The 17,472-nt window shown below is 37.8% G+C and overlaps 1 protein-coding gene across 1 annotated transcript; it reads left to right on the top strand.

Moving 5' to 3' along the window:
* The first annotated feature begins 4,186 nt into the window (after window positions 1–4,186).
* Window positions 4,187–15,967, top strand: LOC145769350 (protein O-mannose kinase-like). The gene is made up of 5 exons (XM_082580961.1): window positions 4,187–4,619; window positions 7,797–7,952; window positions 12,842–13,057; window positions 14,332–14,435; window positions 15,531–15,967. The coding sequence occupies exons 1-5, from the start codon at window positions 4,272–4,274 to the stop codon at window positions 15,913–15,915; spliced, it is 1,209 nt and encodes a 402-aa protein (XP_082437087.1). The 5' UTR covers window positions 4,187–4,271; the 3' UTR covers window positions 15,916–15,967.
* The last annotated feature ends 1,505 nt before the right edge of the window (window positions 15,968–17,472 follow it).

Genomic DNA, 17,472 nt, shown 5'->3' with positions numbered 1-17,472 from the left:
CAATGTAAAGCGTCTGTGTCATACGCACTGATGCAATGGATTTCCAAGACATTGATCAGTGTCATACGCAATGGCGGGTAAAAACACCATGACACAAATGAGTGTCATACACGCTTAACTGGTTTAATTTCAATATTTGGATCAATATAATTCGCCCGAAGCCAAGCTTAAAACAAGCTGCTCTCAACAACCGGGCAGGCTACTTGAGGTTCTGAAAGAATTTATAACACGTCCACAAGCTTTCTAGACAGAGGCATAGTTGTACGTGACGTTGCAGAAAATAAGGTGATCACAGAACTAGCAGATAGATGAATTTGTTTTATCGCAGTTGAAATAAATTATTCCAAAAGTAGTAGCCTATGGTGGACAAAGGCCTATATTTTTGAAATCCTTAGCTTTAAGTTATGTCAATGCAAGGAAAATACTTGTTTGCATTAAAAATGCGGTAGATATGCCCACGGGACTTGATAAATGACATAACCAACTGAACTAACAGGTTTATAAAGATTGAATAGGCTACTGCGGTTTTACCAGCGCGGTGGCTCTGACTTGACTGCAACAGCCCACCGCTGTTATCTAAAAGATTTTACGCAGGCACAAACCTACTGCAAATTTGAATTCATAGAACGTTGAAAAAAAGTAACATCCCAGTAATTTGATATACCGCATTAAAGATCATATTAATTATTTTTATCAATCATTAACAGCGGCTGGGTAGAATTTTTATTTCCATTCATAAGCTTGGTTCAATGTTCACATTATAACAATTGAACGTACATTTCGCTTAAATTTCTACAAATTGACTATACCAAGTAGTAGCCTACCGTACCTTCTTGAAAGTAGGCTAGACTACATTTATACTACGCATTAGCTTTGTTGGGCTGTAATAATGAACCTCTGGTACAAACTTCGTACAAGTGCACCAAAACATGTAAAGTCAAGCAGCCTAACAGCGGCGAATTCAGAATAAACTATTTATATTTAAACGCGCAAAATATATTATCAAGGATTTATTACCGCACATCAACCGTGTTCGAGATTGGTTGTTATCAGTGACGTTCGGTGGCTTAAACCGTTGGGAAAGCAACTTGGAAATATGCTGCAGCAAGGTAGTAGGCACGAAGGGCGTAACCGTCGGGCGAAGCCCGAAGACGTGTTGCCGAAGGCAACACTTCCAGCGGGGGGTCTGGGGGGCCTCCCCCAGAAATTTTTGAAAAACACTTCCAATTTGGTGCGCTCTGAGAGCATTTCCAAAACAAATCAAAAATAAAAATCTGTCAAATTGTGCTTCGCCTATGTGGTGATCATACATCCATTTAATGTTTAGAAGTCATGAACAATCTTAATTTTAACGTTGCAGGACTAAAATCCTGTGTTAGACATGGAATAATAGTTGTCTAAATGTTTAATTCGTCATGAATGTTCATTCTCAGATATTCAGTTAGGCCTACACTACAAAAATTAACACTTAGGCCTAAACATTACAACCGCAAGCAATTTGTACAAAAAGCTGGATAAGTTTGCCTCCTGCTTATAGAAGCTTAACGAACTAAATATTGCATCCGCACCTGAACGTTCATTGACGAAGTAACGTTATATCAACGCTGTAAAAAGGGCAAAGGCATGACTAGGAAAGCTAGTAGGCTAAAGTACATGGCGAGGAGACATCAAAAAACAGCAATTATGATGCTGTGCGTGTACCGTGACGAGAGATCATTCTGACGAGTTAGTCTAGTCGCTCTAGCAAATGTATGCATTGACGTCACTGGGAAAGCAAGACTAACCTTAAGCAAGTCTAACCTATCTGATTGGCTAAGCAGCTGGTGACGTTTTGCAATACGACTAAGGATTGGTTAAAACGAAGGCGTTTTTTGACATTTTTTGAACTTGGGTAAGCAATTTTGATAGTTGCTTACCTGGAGCCTCAGTGGTTGTTTCTGACAGAAGCGTTTACGTTAATTGGCATTTATAGGCAAGACATGCGGTTTGGTGAGGTCTTAGACTACTCACAAGCGTTACGAGTAATTCTAGCCACGAAAACAGTAATTTTCAAGTTAAAATAGACGTGATAAAAATAATAAGAAGTTAAACCTAGAATTCAGTCATTATATTTTGCATAGTTTTTGCTAAGGTAAGCACTGCTTTCCTTGCTTTCCCTCACCGATCGTCACTGGTTGTTATTATGTCCTTGGCCCCTCTTCGAGTATAACAATGATAAAATTTAGTAATGTTACTTGCATCTACAGAACAAAATACAGCAATTTTTGATATATTTGATTCCTCTAGGCTAAACTGGCACAGCAGCCGAGACTTCCGCCTAGCTCAAACTCAACATTGCACATATGAATATAGGACAGCAGACCAGTAGCCTAGTCCTACACACCGTTTTGGCCTTTCAGCCTCCTCAGTGCAGAAGGAACACTGGGTATGGCCACGGAAATATATACCTCCGTGTGACGTTTTCCCATTTGTAAAACCTAAGCTCCAAAAAATGGTACAACCGCCAACCTTGCCAAAGTGCTCAAACTGCAAGCAGAGAGCTTTGTGCAATGCACAGCAGGGTTACCTATACCTCCAGTAAAGTGCTCAATCAGCATACGGTAAGCCAAGAGCGTCCATAACTGCAGACAGTGCATACCGTTTTGGCCCAGTGTTGTCAGATTGGGCGATTTATCTGCAATTGGGCTACTTTTAGTTGGGCTTGGCGCCAAAAAATGTTGGTTTGCGACTTGCGCTTTTTTGGGCTACTTTCAGTCTCTGATTTGGCGCGAGACGGCGCTTAAATTTGGCAGAATTTTAAGTTGTTTGACATGTGAATTTTGAGTTGGCAGAACTGAATAATTGGTAGAATCCGACCAGCCTTTGAAAATGTTGGTAAAGTTTCGGTTTATTACAGAAAAAATGACGTTATTTTTTTGATTTGGCATGAGGATTAATTTTACTGCTGACCATTAGCAGCTTTGACTGTTGTTACAGCAATGCTGTATTCATTTTCATCCGGGAGAATGGAAGGGCTGACTGGCGAGTGGCGAAAGCGAAATTGCACTTGTATCGAATATCGGAAATTATAGGGTAGTTATGATCTTGGTTTAGTACCGTACCATAATTTTTGAAGCTTTTATTGGTGTCTAAGTTATAAATTAAAGTGGGAAAAATTGAATGTCAGTGGAGAAACTTACTGAATGTAAACTGGTCTTCCTTGTATGATTAAAAAGGGAAATGGTAGATTCTTGTATTTTTTGTACCAAGGTGTACGAGTTTAGAAATGCTGCAGGGGAGTATAAATTTAGAGAAGTTGCTCAATTGGCACTAACAATGTAGCCTATACCAATCAGCAATGCATTACGGTAGTTGAGCGAGCCTTTTCGAGAGTTTCTGCAATCAAAACCAAACTGCGAAATCGTATCGGACTTCAACTTTTGTCAGCGATTGTGAGGATCAGAACTTTGCTGCAACAATTGGAAAAATGCTGTTTGATCCCCGGTCATCAATGCGGAAGCATGACAGCTCTATATATGAAAATGAAGCTTCAGCAGTTGATGATAGAATTTTGTTGGGTGTTGGTTCTTGGTAGTTCATCTGAGTTGACGGGCTTATGCTATGCATTAGCATCTACTATGAAACCATTTGTATCTTGAATTTGAAAATAGGAATTTGTATGAAGTCTGTATAGCATTGGCTCGTCTAAGTTTTTTTCTATTGAACAATGCTTGATTCAATATTGAACATTGTACTTATTGTATGTTGTATTAATGTATGTATTTTGTATCTACACAATCAGCATGATGGACAAAGATGTTGCTTTGTCCATGACTCTTGGGGGCATGCCCAAAAACCCCCCTAGAAAGCCTGCGCCTTCGTTGCTCAACCGTCGACGTCGCGACGGCAAATTGGGCTACTTTTAAGTTGCTTTGGCGCATTTTTGGGCTCTTTTTTTAAAAAAAATCTGGCAACGCTGTTTTGGCCTTCCAGCCTCCTCCGTGCAGTAGGTACACTGCACAGAAGTGTTGTTGTGGCACATCGTACATGTTGAAACATGGTCTTGCACTTGTAGAATATGCCTTCCATTCAAATTAAAGTGTTTTCCGTGCCTATAGTCAGTAAATGCCTGCTTGAAGTATAATGTTTGAAGAAATACTAGGCTGAAAGTTTGTGGCTCAAAGCTAATGTCTTGCTGCAGCACACCTTTCCAGATGAGACTAGAATCTTAACAATAACATTCTCTATTTTGCAATGCTTGCTGAGAAGAATTGTTTGATACCATATCGACTATGAGAGCCAACATTTCTTCAGTCCTTCGCATATTGTTGCTTCAAATGCTGATTGGCACATTTTTTTACCACGTATCGATGAAAGATCGTTCAACGAGCAAAAAAGCTATGCATAAAGTAGAACAAAGCAGAGTGGAACAAACACGGCAAAAGTTAATTCATTACAGCTCTATCGAGCAATCTGAAACTGGAATAAATTACACAACAGCTTCTTGCAACAAAGGTTACTTTCAAGAGAAGGGAACTAATAAATGCCACAAATGGTTTACGTGTGAAGATATTTACAAGCACTTTATAAATGGAAAACCGAAAGGTAGGCGCGTTGTCGGCAGTGGAGACGTAAAACTGGTAAGATTTTAAATTTTTTTTATCATGTTGATATGATCAGCAAAAACAGCATCGTATTGAATGTTATAAATCAGTAAGCTTATTTGAACAGCAGAGGATGCTGATACACTTAAAAATGTAGAACACCAATAGCACCACAGAACTAGTGTTCCAGACAATTGTTCATCAAATCAAACGTCAAATCAAACGTCAGGTTCACCAAATAAAACCGTTCAGGTCTACTGAATCTTAGCGTATTACGTAATGGCTGAGGTGGGCAGTAGCGTGCTACTTTTGTAGCGGCGCTACTTTTTTGGTAAAAATAGCGGTAGCGACGCTACTTTTTAGTTGGAGTAGCGGCTGCAGTAGCGGCGCTATTTTGATTCCAAAGTAGCGGTAGCGGAGAGGCGCTACTTTTTTTCAGTCGCACTCCCGCTACCCGCTACTTTTTAATTTAAATTGAAAAAAATGCTTGTTTTTTTTGCAATACTGGCGTGGTCAAGCAGCTATATAATCGGCTTGGTTGCAAAGTTTCGGTCTTTTCTAGCTGACGTCAACTTCTTCGGTGAATATCTCCGTGTGATGAAGCCTATCTGCCAGGCTTTAGACATTCTCCAGGGCGAGTCTAAGGCATATTACGGAGTCTTGCTTCCAACCATCACAATTTGCGGGAAGAAGTTGACCGAGATCAGTGATCTTGTGACCTGTGAGGAGTTGAAAGTGAAAGTCCTTAAAGGGGTGAAGAAACAATTCAACAAATGCTTCAACAACATAAAATGCGTTATGGCATCATGTCTTCATCCCTCCTTCAAGACGTTGTGGCTACAATTTCTGCACTACGTTTCCACGGATGATGCTGACGCATTGCGAAAAAAAGTCAAGACAGCTGTAATTCGACTGTTGCGGGAGATATCAAGCCATCTTGATATTGAGAAGAGTGACACCAACACCAGTCATGACTCCGAGGATGTATCTTTTGGAGTGTTTGCGCCATCCCGTGAAACGTCGATGCAGAAGGAAGCAACAATTGTGGACGCCTTTTTTTCGGACAAGAGCAAGTCCTTGAGCTTTTCGAATAGCCTACCGAGTTAAAACATCTGTTCATTAAATACAATACCCCCATTCCTTCCAGTGCTGCGGTGGAGAGACTTTTCTCTGTTGGAAAAGATGTGCAAGCGACAGCGCGGGCAGGACTTAGTGACTCTCATTTTGAAATGTTCGTGTTTTTGAAAGATGCGTAACAATAAATTTCCCTTAGAATGTGTTTTCTATAACGACGTCAAAATGACAGCGTAAACGAATGATAACATTCGTTTTCAAGATCCTTTTAACTTGAGTGTTTCCTAGTGTCATTTTAGACGAAAGTAGCGGAAGAAGTAGCGGTAGCGCGCGCTACTTTGGCCCGAGTAGCGGTAGCGGGTAGCGCGCTATTTTTGTAAATTGGTAGCGGGTAGCGGTAGCGCGCGCTACTTTGGCCCAAGTAGCGGTAGCGGGTAGCGCGCTACTTTAAAAATAGCGGGTGTCCACCTCTGCGTAATAAAATATTTCTAAAACATGAGCAGATTGCACCATCGTTTGCAAGACCTGTAAAACATTGCAGCTGCAGCATAACATTACATCATCGTTAAATCTTGAATTACGAGACAAGTGTAAGCCAAACTTGAACAGCTGCTTGAATAGCTCCATAATGCATATCATTATTACGTCACAGAAACTGCTCACGTGCGTTTGAAATATTGCAATCTATTCTCGTCATTCTTAAAATTGTTGCTTGAAAGTTGGTCGCATATTTAACTGTTTTGCTTGGTGCTTGCCAGCTGGACGAAATTTCCGTCTTTATCTCAGTAATTTGTATTGTAGTGACAAGTTTTAGTGGCGTACGGTGTTGCGTCCCAATTTCGACAGCCTTGAGGCTAATTTTACAGAAATACAATTCTTGAATAGACGTTTTCAGAGGAGTGTTTCTTTTCGGTCATTGCATACAGACGAACGGATCCGAGAATCTTATGTTACAATTTTCTCACGAAGAGATTATGGTTTACCGTTGTGACCAACTAGATCTAAAACTTATAGTTTTTGTAACAAAACGTTTATTTTGAACTAGGAAGGTACCAGGGGCTCTATCCACTTTTAGAATTCGGAGGGGGGGGTGATTTTTGGATAGTGGGCTAAAATCGTCTTAGTCATTCCAACCACTCCAATGAGTGGGGGGGTGATCACCCCCCTCACCCCCCCTTGAATAGAGCCCATGGAAGGTACGATGCATAGGCTATGGAATTTATGCGCCAAAACGGCAGCTAGCTGATTTGAAGTAGACATGTCTGTATTTTGAACAAAAAAGAATTGCAATTTCAAGTGATGAACTAATTGGATAAAGTAACTCTGTATTCGACTAATATTCCAACCAGTAGCGTTGAAAAAGAGTTTTAGGTACTTTTGAACCCTGCCTGGGGTAATTTTAGGGGCCTTAACCTCTCCAAGGAGCCAGGGAACCTAAAAAAATCACTTCGTATTCGTTGGATATGGTGCGTTTTTCTTAGAAGTGTCTTAATATGTGCCCAGAAAATCTCATTAGTACCTTACCCAAAATATCCTCACGACGGCCCTGGATCAGACAGTTGTAGCTTAGCATTTAAAAAACATATAGAAAAACAAAGGAGCCTAGGCTGTAACTGTAAAAGTCAGATTAATTATGATTAGTCTACTGCCAAAGCAGGCGTCGTAAATATTCATACATTGACTTTATTTGGTTTCCATTACTTATTTACAGTGTGGTTGTTTCATGTCTTGAACAAAATGCAGTAATTATTGTTTATGGTTATATTAAGTATCACACTTAGGAAGGGTCGATTGGGGCCATCGCTTCCCATAAACACAGAAAATATATTTACGATGTGTTTGTAAGGTCGCATTATAAAGTAGCTGTTGATAAAGTTGTACTGAAGAGGGTTCAATACCCGAAATTGCGATCTGCAACAGAAAAATTTAAAATTGGACTTTGTCATACATTTATTTTTAACATTATTTCCAGGCAATGTATCTTTTGATTCGTAATTGGGCTTCTCTCTTGCACCAGCTTGACTGGGCGTGTAGTTGTTCTCTAATGCGTTAAATTGCCTATCCCATTTTTTGTTGCGATAATTCATTGTTGCGATATACTATGTAGTGTAGAGTGCAAATTCTTCTTTTTTTTTCAAGGTATATCGTGTTCCGTGGTTGCATCATTCCATGACTTTTGCCTTGTCTATTACTTCACCTATCCACAACATAGCACATCTACCCTGGAAGATTTCTCGCATGAATAAAACCTTGACAACGTTGATGGACTTGCAACCGAACCAACTGGTTATTCCGGTATGTTGGTCCACAGCAGTGGTTCTCAAACTTAAATTGTTGACGACACCTTTTATCATTCATAAACACACTCAGCACCCTAGCCAAGCCAAATTTTGCAAATATTTGAAATAAACAAGATATCGTAATACTTGATGTTTGATCCACACAAATAATTAAAGAAAAAAATTTAGAAGGAAAAAAGTACCATGATTTCGCGATAAAATAGCGAAACTGGCAACTCTGGGAATTATTTTCTTGAAAGGATGAAGTAATTTTCGTTTAAAAAAATAAGCATACCGTAATAACATCGAGCAGATAAATGCGGAGCCGTTTTATCACAAACTAGAGAAAGTTCTTTAACAAAATATACGTAGCCTACGTGAAAAGTGCTTGTTTTTTGAACAATTAACCTTGTGACATGTAGTTATATGAGCTACTCAGATTCACGTTCTTGTGTAGTGTATGTGATAGTTTATGCTGCGCTCCTGACAACTTCTACAATCGCTTTTAGACCACTATTCAGTTCAAGTCGATGACCCAGATACAAGTTTATCTAACTTAGATCTGGATGCTAAAAAAGTCCAATCATTTTCTAAGCCTACTACTTTCTTATAGCGCAATACTTGGAAAAAGTTGCATTTGAAAAAAAAATGCTTCATAAAATTTATCTGGTTGGAAATAACTCAAACATCCTGCTATATGCCGTAAGCCTTCTTCACTTTGGAAACCATTTAAAGTAGGAAGAAAGTTTTAAAAATTGTAGACTACAACTTGCTTTAGTTATAATGAAACGTTTCAAAGAAGAATATTTCCTAAGACCTTACAAAAGAGTAGGGGAAGGTTTGGTTAGTTAAGCCGGGTAACGTTGATCCATCCGGTTTTATCGCAACGTCGTGCATGATTAGTCAACCGTTTCATAACGAAAATATGGAAAAACGTGAAGTCCATCAGCACATGTAGTTTTAAGGATTTTCTACAAGCAGAAAAATTGTGAAACAGTTAAATGTAAAATGGTAGGTAAAAGTAGTTTTGAGAGAAATAAAAAATGTGTTATTTTTTCCTACGATGTTTCACCGTTGACTTAATCGAAATTCTGGGATAGGTAAGGGTAACTTACTCTTTTAACTAAAGGATAACTTATTCTTTTAGTAGTTCTCGTTGCTTGATTAGCCAGTAGGTTATTGACAATTTTTCATGAATTTCGAAAATGGCGGCAATGTTAACAGTTGAGCCACTTGCAATGTTCACGGTTGAGCCATGTCTTTGTCATAAGGAATGTAGTTTATGAGCCGATGGTCCTTACGTACTGCCCTAATTTTGTTGTACCGTACTGTAATTGATACGTAGAACGGGTGGCGTAGCCGGGGGGGCGGTCCATTGCCCTCCTTAAACTTCCATAAAAGTAATTTTTTCTGTAATGCGCCAGTTTGAGGGTAATTTTTTTAGCACTCCCCCCTTATATTTTTCAACAGCAACGCCATTGGTTGCTAATGTTCATTTTTTTCACAAACCTCGCGAAATTGTTTCAGAAAGGTAAAAGCACCTTCGTGCAAAGTTTCCTATTCAATGATTCTCAGTGTTTTCAGTGGTATAAATTTCTGTTCGTTCAGTGGTCATTGTTATTTCATTTTAAGTAGGGCTACCATATGTCCTCTTTTAAGAGGGTTTGTCCTCTTTTTAGAAGAAAAATAAATTGTCCTCCGAGGACACCCAAAAATGTTCAAATGTCCTCTTTTTTTTTACATTTTCTGTTTTCTTGCTAATATTTTCTACATGATTTCATTGTTATGTGACTTTTTCGCAATTTCCAACCATTTCTGTACCAATGCAACATGCTGATTTTCAAAATAGATTTTCAAGAAAACATTGACGTACGGTATTACTGTATTTGATCTGCCGTTCTGAACAATCTTAGACGTTCATTGAAACATACTACATTGCTTTGCGATTGTCTTTGGCAAAGTAGCCAAATAGTGATCACCGATGAGTGCAAGTGGAACTGCAAATCCAATGCAACAATTGTGAGGAAATTTCCTCATTTGAGGAGATCTGATCAACAAATTTATGAAAATGAAAAATTGGGACAAAATAAAAAAAATGGAGTAGGCTAAATCAGTGATGAGCAACCTTTTTGTGACTATGGACCATAAATTTTTTTTAGAAATCTCTGTGGACCATAGCCCTTTTGTATATCATATTTATAATTGTGGCTTAAGTTTAGAAAAGCAACATATTTATAAGTAATGAATTTAACCAAACAATTATAAGCAACAATATTGACCAAATATCTTAAAGTTTTACGTCAGTGACTGCCTTGTTCTTGATGTTTGTCACACATTAAGTCATAATTACAAGCAAAAGTTTGATTCAATCTTAATCTTACTATATCACGCTTATTAATATCAAGTCGGTTTCTTTTTTTACAAAAAATGTCATTAATAACAGAAAATCCAGCCTCAACTAGCCTTGTTGTTGGAAAGGATATGATGAAAGATTGTACAATTTCGTAAATCTGTGGATTGGAGTTCATTATTTCAGTATAACCAAAGACACCTTCCCTTTTTATTTTTGTAATAAGCTGAACATTTTCTTTCATGTCTAACAGCTCTTCACATATTTTTGGATTAATATTTTCATTTGGTTCAAAGTTTGAAAGATCAAGAACCCATTCTGGGATATCTTTTTCCAGAATGTCTTTAAACCGTCTCTGACAGTCTTCATGGAGACTTTCTAAATGGTGGTAACAAGCGTTTATACAATTTTCTGAAGGATTACTGATTTCTAAATTCTTGAACAACGATGTGTTTTTCTTTTGAAACAGATTTTTCCAATAGCCCACATCAACTTATTCATGACGCCCTTTATTTTCTGGATGGTTTTCACTAAGTCAGATTTTCTTCCTTGTATTGTCAGATTGAGTTGATTGATAGCTTCGAAAATATCACTAAGATAGAATATTTTTTTATAACCATATCGAAATAACTTTACCGACAGTGTGTGTGTCTTGAATTATTTTATCTGTGGACCACCGAAAATTCTCTGTGGACCACTTGTAGTCCACCTGGACCACGTTGCTCTTCAATGGGCTAAATCACAAAGAAATAAATCCTTAAAAAATTGCAAAAGATTTGACATATTTACATTTTAAGCTTCGCACACTTTTACAATAAATTATTGTTTTACCCAGATCTATTTTGTATTGATTCAGCACTTGTAGACGTTGCTGATTACCGACATAGGCTAATAGTTTGGTTAATTTGTCAAGTGAAGCAAATCGAAAAAATATCCAATGAGCATAACATAAATATTTATAGTTTCGGGAGAGAGTTTGCTTTTTTATGCCAAAGACAGGCAAGACACAACAATACCACAGGGTTGAGCATTACAACAGTATATATCTTTTTACATATTTACAGAATAGTTTAACATTCAAACGTTTTCGGCTTAACCTAAGCCCTCATCAGGAATCTAAAAATATTGATAAAATGCAATAAATTTCAACTTCTTGAAGGTAACTAGCTAACTAATTGTAAGCATCAAGAAATACGCAGCGGTTAAAAGCAATAGTGTGGAAAACAAACAGACGGACAGAAAACAAAATTACATTAGAAAAAGGCACACATGACTACAAACGAATTAGCACCACAGGGAACGTGATCCATCTAACTTAGTAAATGTTTAGTAAATGTTTAGATTCCTGATGAGGGCTTAGGTTAAGCCGAAAACGTTTGAATGTTAAACTATTCTGTAAATATGTAAAAAAATATATACTGTTGTAATGCTCAACCCTGTGGTATTGTTGTGTCTTGCCTGTCTTTGACATAAATATTTATTTTAAAAATAAATCGTGGCGTGGATGCTTACAACTTATGTGGGTGCAAATGTAGAATGAATTTAATCTATGATGCAGTCAAAATAGTACAAGGAAGGTAACAGCCTTTTAGTTGAGTCTGTCCTTAGCATCTCATTAACAGCTGTAGGTTTATAGCCTACAACTTCAATTATACTTCAAGCAAGTAATTTTATGATTTCGTTAAAGCTGATACCTTTTTTCTAAAAAAAGTTAAGGCATGGCTACCTGCAGATACTGCTTGATTTGTCACATTTTTATTACATTATCACATCACATTTTTACTTTGTCGCAACAAATCGGCTTGCGAAAAACAAATTTGTCTGGGTATTTTTTTTTTTTTGCTGTAACTTTTCCTGCATAGGCTACGCCTATAATTATCCAAATAGATGTAAAAAATTCTTCATAGGCTACGTAACATTCTACTTGTAGGCTATTTTACCCGCTGGTGAAACGTGTCCTCTTTTTAGGCGATGAAAATATGGTAGGCCTATTTTAAGACACTAGACACAATACACAGTTTAAACATTTTTTGATTGTTTATTTGCAAGATGTTCAAGAGAAGAGTTTATTGTGTTTGATGCAGATTGAGCTCTCTTTTGGGATATCTTTTGGAAGTGAAATAATAGTGGATCGACCGTGAACAATGGGTGGCTCAACCGTGAAATTTAGGGTATCATTTGAGCCGGCTGAGTGTCAATTTCAAAATGCCGATAAATGATATGAATCGGGGTCAATCGCAAACACAAACATGCTCACAAGAACCGCAAAAGACTGAAATTTATCATAATGGATTCGGATTTTCGGTAAAGTTTGTCGTTAAATTTTTATTGCAGAAACATCGATTTCTGGCTCAACTAACTATAGACCTTACCCTATAGAGTGTAGCTTACAGTAGCCTATAACCTGTCACTGAAAATAATACCAAACTGAATCGTATGATCGGAGCGTAAATGCTGACTAGCCTACATAGTAATTGTAACATTTGAAGATAACTGAAATTAAGTGCAGGCCTATTGTTTCAGTTGTTGTTAGTTGATAACCTACATTTTTGCAGTTAACTGGATACTGCTCTAATGGGATCATGGTGTATCTTACTGAATATTGTGAAAAATACGGCACAATGGAAACGTTTATGAACGGGACCAAAATCGTGAACTTTTCAGCAGTAAAAAGGCTACAGATGGTAGTGCAGATCATTGAATCGTTGGTGCTTTTGCATTCAGGTAGTGGAAAGCCTAAAGTCCATTGCGATTTGCACACACCTACTCAAGTAAGTACAAAACAATACCTGAAACCAAGGTTGAGTAGCCTATATGTCTGCAATGATCAATTTATATATGCCCTTCCTGATTGCTTCGTTGGATATTTGGCCGACTTTTAGCACAAACAACGGAGATAGCCTATCATGCACCTCTGGTTCAATTCTCAGTGTGAGGTTTGAGCTCTTCAAAGACAGATCTTAGCGGATGGAACAACAATAGAATAAATGGAAACTCCACAGGCCTATATCGTTCCTGCGTCAGTGGTTCAAAGCCTTTACCGGTATGCAAAAGAGTCAAAATTATGCAACCAAAAAATCTTTTGCAGTCCGAGGGTAAATATTTTTACATACAATCAATTTATCATAAGGTTACCTGATAGCCAACTAGGCTACAATAGTCAAGCTCGACTTCTTTAATTTCAATTCTTTACAAGTTGAATTTGATGATTATATCAACCGATTGTAAAGTCTTTCGGATTAATATAAAAAGTTTATAACAATTGTAGCAAGCAATTTTAAATCATACTTTTTGGAAATTTTTAGTTTTTAAGTTAGTAAAACATATGAGGTGTTTGACTTGAAGTTTTAATTGTTTGAAGCCTATATAAACCCAACAAGATCCCCATTAAAATATATTAAAACCAGACAGTATAAATGTCTCAGCCGCGCATTAAAAAACCAAAAAACTGGAACATACCTCTCTTCTGGCAAAATTGTAGGAAAGCGGGGACCTTGTAAACAAAGACAAACTCATCTAAAACAATTTAACGACAAGGCATAAACAATATATAGACCTAATAGGAATATAGGAATATTTGGTCTAAATTACTCATCCGAGGTCGTCAATGTCTGGTTCAGGCAAGGCAATTGAAGAAGAAAGATTTACTAAATTTTGGAGAAAATACTGCAAGTAGCCTACTGTATAATAATCTCTCCTTTCTATCCGGTCAGGTCTATTTCATTAAATCATTATTTGTTTATTTACTTAACCAAAAGTAAAACCAAAACGTTCAAAAGGTTGTTATTATAAAATTATTAACCATTTAAATACTTCATAATTTGCATAAATGTGAGCACAAGTGTAGTCAAACCATTAAACCAAACCTTAAAATTATCAAAATGGTGCAAAATTACCAATGTAGGCCTACTGCGCAAGCAGAGTTACAAGTCAAACCTTTCTATCCCAATACATGGCAAAGCTAAAAAAAATCTAATTCATGTGTGCAATTCAAATTCGTCTTTTCTAAGGTGTTCGCATGACAAATCATACTTACTTTTAACAGGCGTTGAGGCAGTTCTTGCTTAAAGATGATGGAAATATTGTTCTGAACGATTTGGATGAACTTCCGATTGATGACCCAGAAAAAAACCAAACAGCATTTTGCCGGTAAGGAATCCTATATAGAATGCATGTTAGTATTAAAGGCATATTTCACAATCTATTGTACACAGCCTACATCTGCCATAGGCTACTATACTTTTAACCTTGAAGCTTAAACTGTCCGAAACTACTATTGAGATGTTCCAAGTTGTTAATCGACCTGGTTTTGCAACGAAATGCTTCATCGCACGATGAATAAGTTTCATCATCATCATCATCATCGACCCTTCCTAAATAATGCGTCGGATAGGCCTACCGTTATTTTCCACAACGATTGATTTTTTGTAGAATCGTGATTGTCCACAACGATTTTGTTAGTAGGCTACTGCAAAAGCTGGTTAAAAAGTGGTAACTAATATCCAATAACATATTGTTTACATTTGCACTTCCTCGTTATGCATGAATATTCGTGGCGGTGTGATTTCCAGTGGTTTGGCGTTGCCTTTCTTCTCAGCTCTCTGCAGTTAGCCAGCAAAACTATTACCATCCGTTACCACGAAGAGGATGAAGTCAACGGCGTACGATGACCATTTTTTCAGTGTTCACTATTTTTGAGCAGACTGTAACCACACTACACTCTACATTGGCAGTTTGCTCAATGGCTGTTTATTGTGCAAATCGTCATTGTGCAAATTGTGCAAATCGTCAAGAGTCATTGTGCAAATCAAGCATGTGTTTGGAACTTTCTAAAAAAAGGGAACACACAAAAAAATGGTTTTGTTTGTCGTATCCAGGCTTACACCCGGTAGTTGAAGATTTAGATTAAGTGGGCGGGAAGGCAAGGAAGCCAATCTTCGTGTCCACCTTCAGGCATGCCTTTAAGTGTCCTGCCACAGACACAGCCGCACGCTCTTGATCGGTGTCGAACAGGCGCCCTTTCGATTGCCGTTCCAGTGTTCTCACCACTCGGCTATGCAGCCGACGATCGTCACCGTACAATGATGTACAAAAAAAACGCACAAAAAAATGGTCACCGTACGTCAAGGCTGCAGTAGGACTCAATAGTGTTTTCACTGTCATCTATTTGACTAGCAGATTCGAGTAAAAGTTAAACGGATTCGCGTCAAAATAAGTTGTTTTAATTCATAAATTTGAATGCAGATCTGAAAACAGATGTATGATGAGTGACAAGAACTTTCTTGCTCCCGAACAGCGATATACTTGGAACGGATGCAGAAAGAATGGACCATTTATGAAAGCTACTGTCAAAGCTGATGTTTGGAAAATACCAGATATTGCTCATGTCATTTTGAAAGACAAATTTGATAACGACAAATGGAAGGAAAAGATTAAAGGAATAAAAAAGCGTTTAGCCCCAATCCATACTCAGTGTAAAAAAGTCGATATTAAGTTGAGAGCAAATTCTTCTTGGGTCCTCAATGAGTATATGAAAGTTTACGAAGACGAGAAACACAAAGCAATCAACTCAGGAGTTTCTGGATTTCACAAATTCGAAGAAAAAAATGATGCAAAAGACAAAATGTGAAACGGTTGTACTTTTTTCTTCGTAGTTCTTGTATTAAATTTATTTAAGCGCCTCGTGTAGTAGACCCATAGCATAGGTGATTTTGTCGTTACGTTGATATAGGCTATGTTGATATCTTTTTTATAATGTGGAAACTTCTACTGCAGGGTTACTCAACTAATCTTAACAAAGGGCCAGTTTGAATAAAAACTAAGTCAAGAAATTTTGCATTTCTAGCATATTTCCTGCTGAGAAATATTTCACTACTCGTATTGGACGTCTTCATAAAACCCCGTGTCGCTACAGATAGGGTTAACAATGTTTACTAATAATTTAGGCTGAAAGTACTCTCAGAATGCGTATTTTTAAGTTTTTTTCTTCAAAGTTTTTAAAGGAAGGCTACCCAGGCTTCCCACTGGGTGCCTCGCACCTTCGGTGATTCCTTACCGGGCTCACTCAGATTTGCTAAAATGCTTATTTTCCCCTCTAAAATTTTAGGCTGGCTACGCCCCTGATAGTTGTGGTGGTACCGCAAGAGCTGAGAGTTTTTGTTCTACTGTAAACATAACGATAATTTTATTTTGTGTCTATTGTGATCATCTCATCATCATCGGCCATGCCTGAATAAGGCGTCGGCTACCGTGAGTCTCCACAACGATCGATTGTCCATAGTTCTTGTTAAGTTTTCAAAATTTTGGTTTGTCCATGTTGAAAGATTTTTGAATATTTCCAAACGTGGACGCCCCCGGTGCGTCTGACCAGGAAGTTGCCCCATCATTGCCGAGTGTTCAATTCCGCGTTTGCGGTAGACATGCCCAATATAAATGTCATTTGCCTTTTTTTTTTGTGAGATTTTTTTTGTGCCTTTTTCGTGATAACATATTAACGTTAATAACATAGAATTTTTATGCAATTATTGATGCAATTCCCTACAACAGACTGCTAGACGCTGTGAAGACTACTGCACAGTGCACACTGCACAGTAAAGTCTATTGCTAGCATTTTAGCATACCGTTAGAGGTCCCTGTACGTACCCTACCAAGATAGTGTCGCATATAGCCTACTGTGGAGCGAGCGATGGAGAAGAATATATATCATCTGTGGAGATGAGAAGAATATATATCATCTGTTTTATTTTAAACTGAAAATGTTTCATTCATAGGCTAACTTTTTTCTATGATCACTTCGTTATTGTTTTGCTTGAGGTAGGCTACACTTCTTCTTCCGTCTCAACTTGAGGCAGCGGCGCGGGAACTATTTTTATCTTGGGGGGGCTGAAGCTGCCGTAGTATTGTGAGCTTCTGGGGGGTTCGCCCCCCAGACCCCCCTTGTGTGGGAGAACATTTCAAACTGGTAGTAGGTATTATCGCTCCCCTCCTGTGTGCAATAAGACGCCAAAAACACACACATTGTAAGTTGTAAGAAACGAAGAACGGCTACAACAAAAGCAGCTGTTCAGGAAATTAAAATGAAAACGAACAAATTAGAAAGTGATATGAAAACGACAGTTTATAGAAATAAGTTCTCACACGCTTCCAAAGATTGTTTTTCGCTCAGGTTTTTCTCTATGAGCTGTGT

The sequence above is a fragment of the Aplidium turbinatum genome, chromosome 4, assembly GCF_918807975.1.
Source record: "Aplidium turbinatum chromosome 4, kaAplTurb1.1, whole genome shotgun sequence".
NCBI lineage: Eukaryota > Metazoa > Chordata > Ascidiacea > Aplousobranchia > Polyclinidae > Aplidium > Aplidium turbinatum.
Note: the sequence above shows the minus strand (reverse complement) of the source record. Positions and strands in the feature narration are given on the sequence as shown.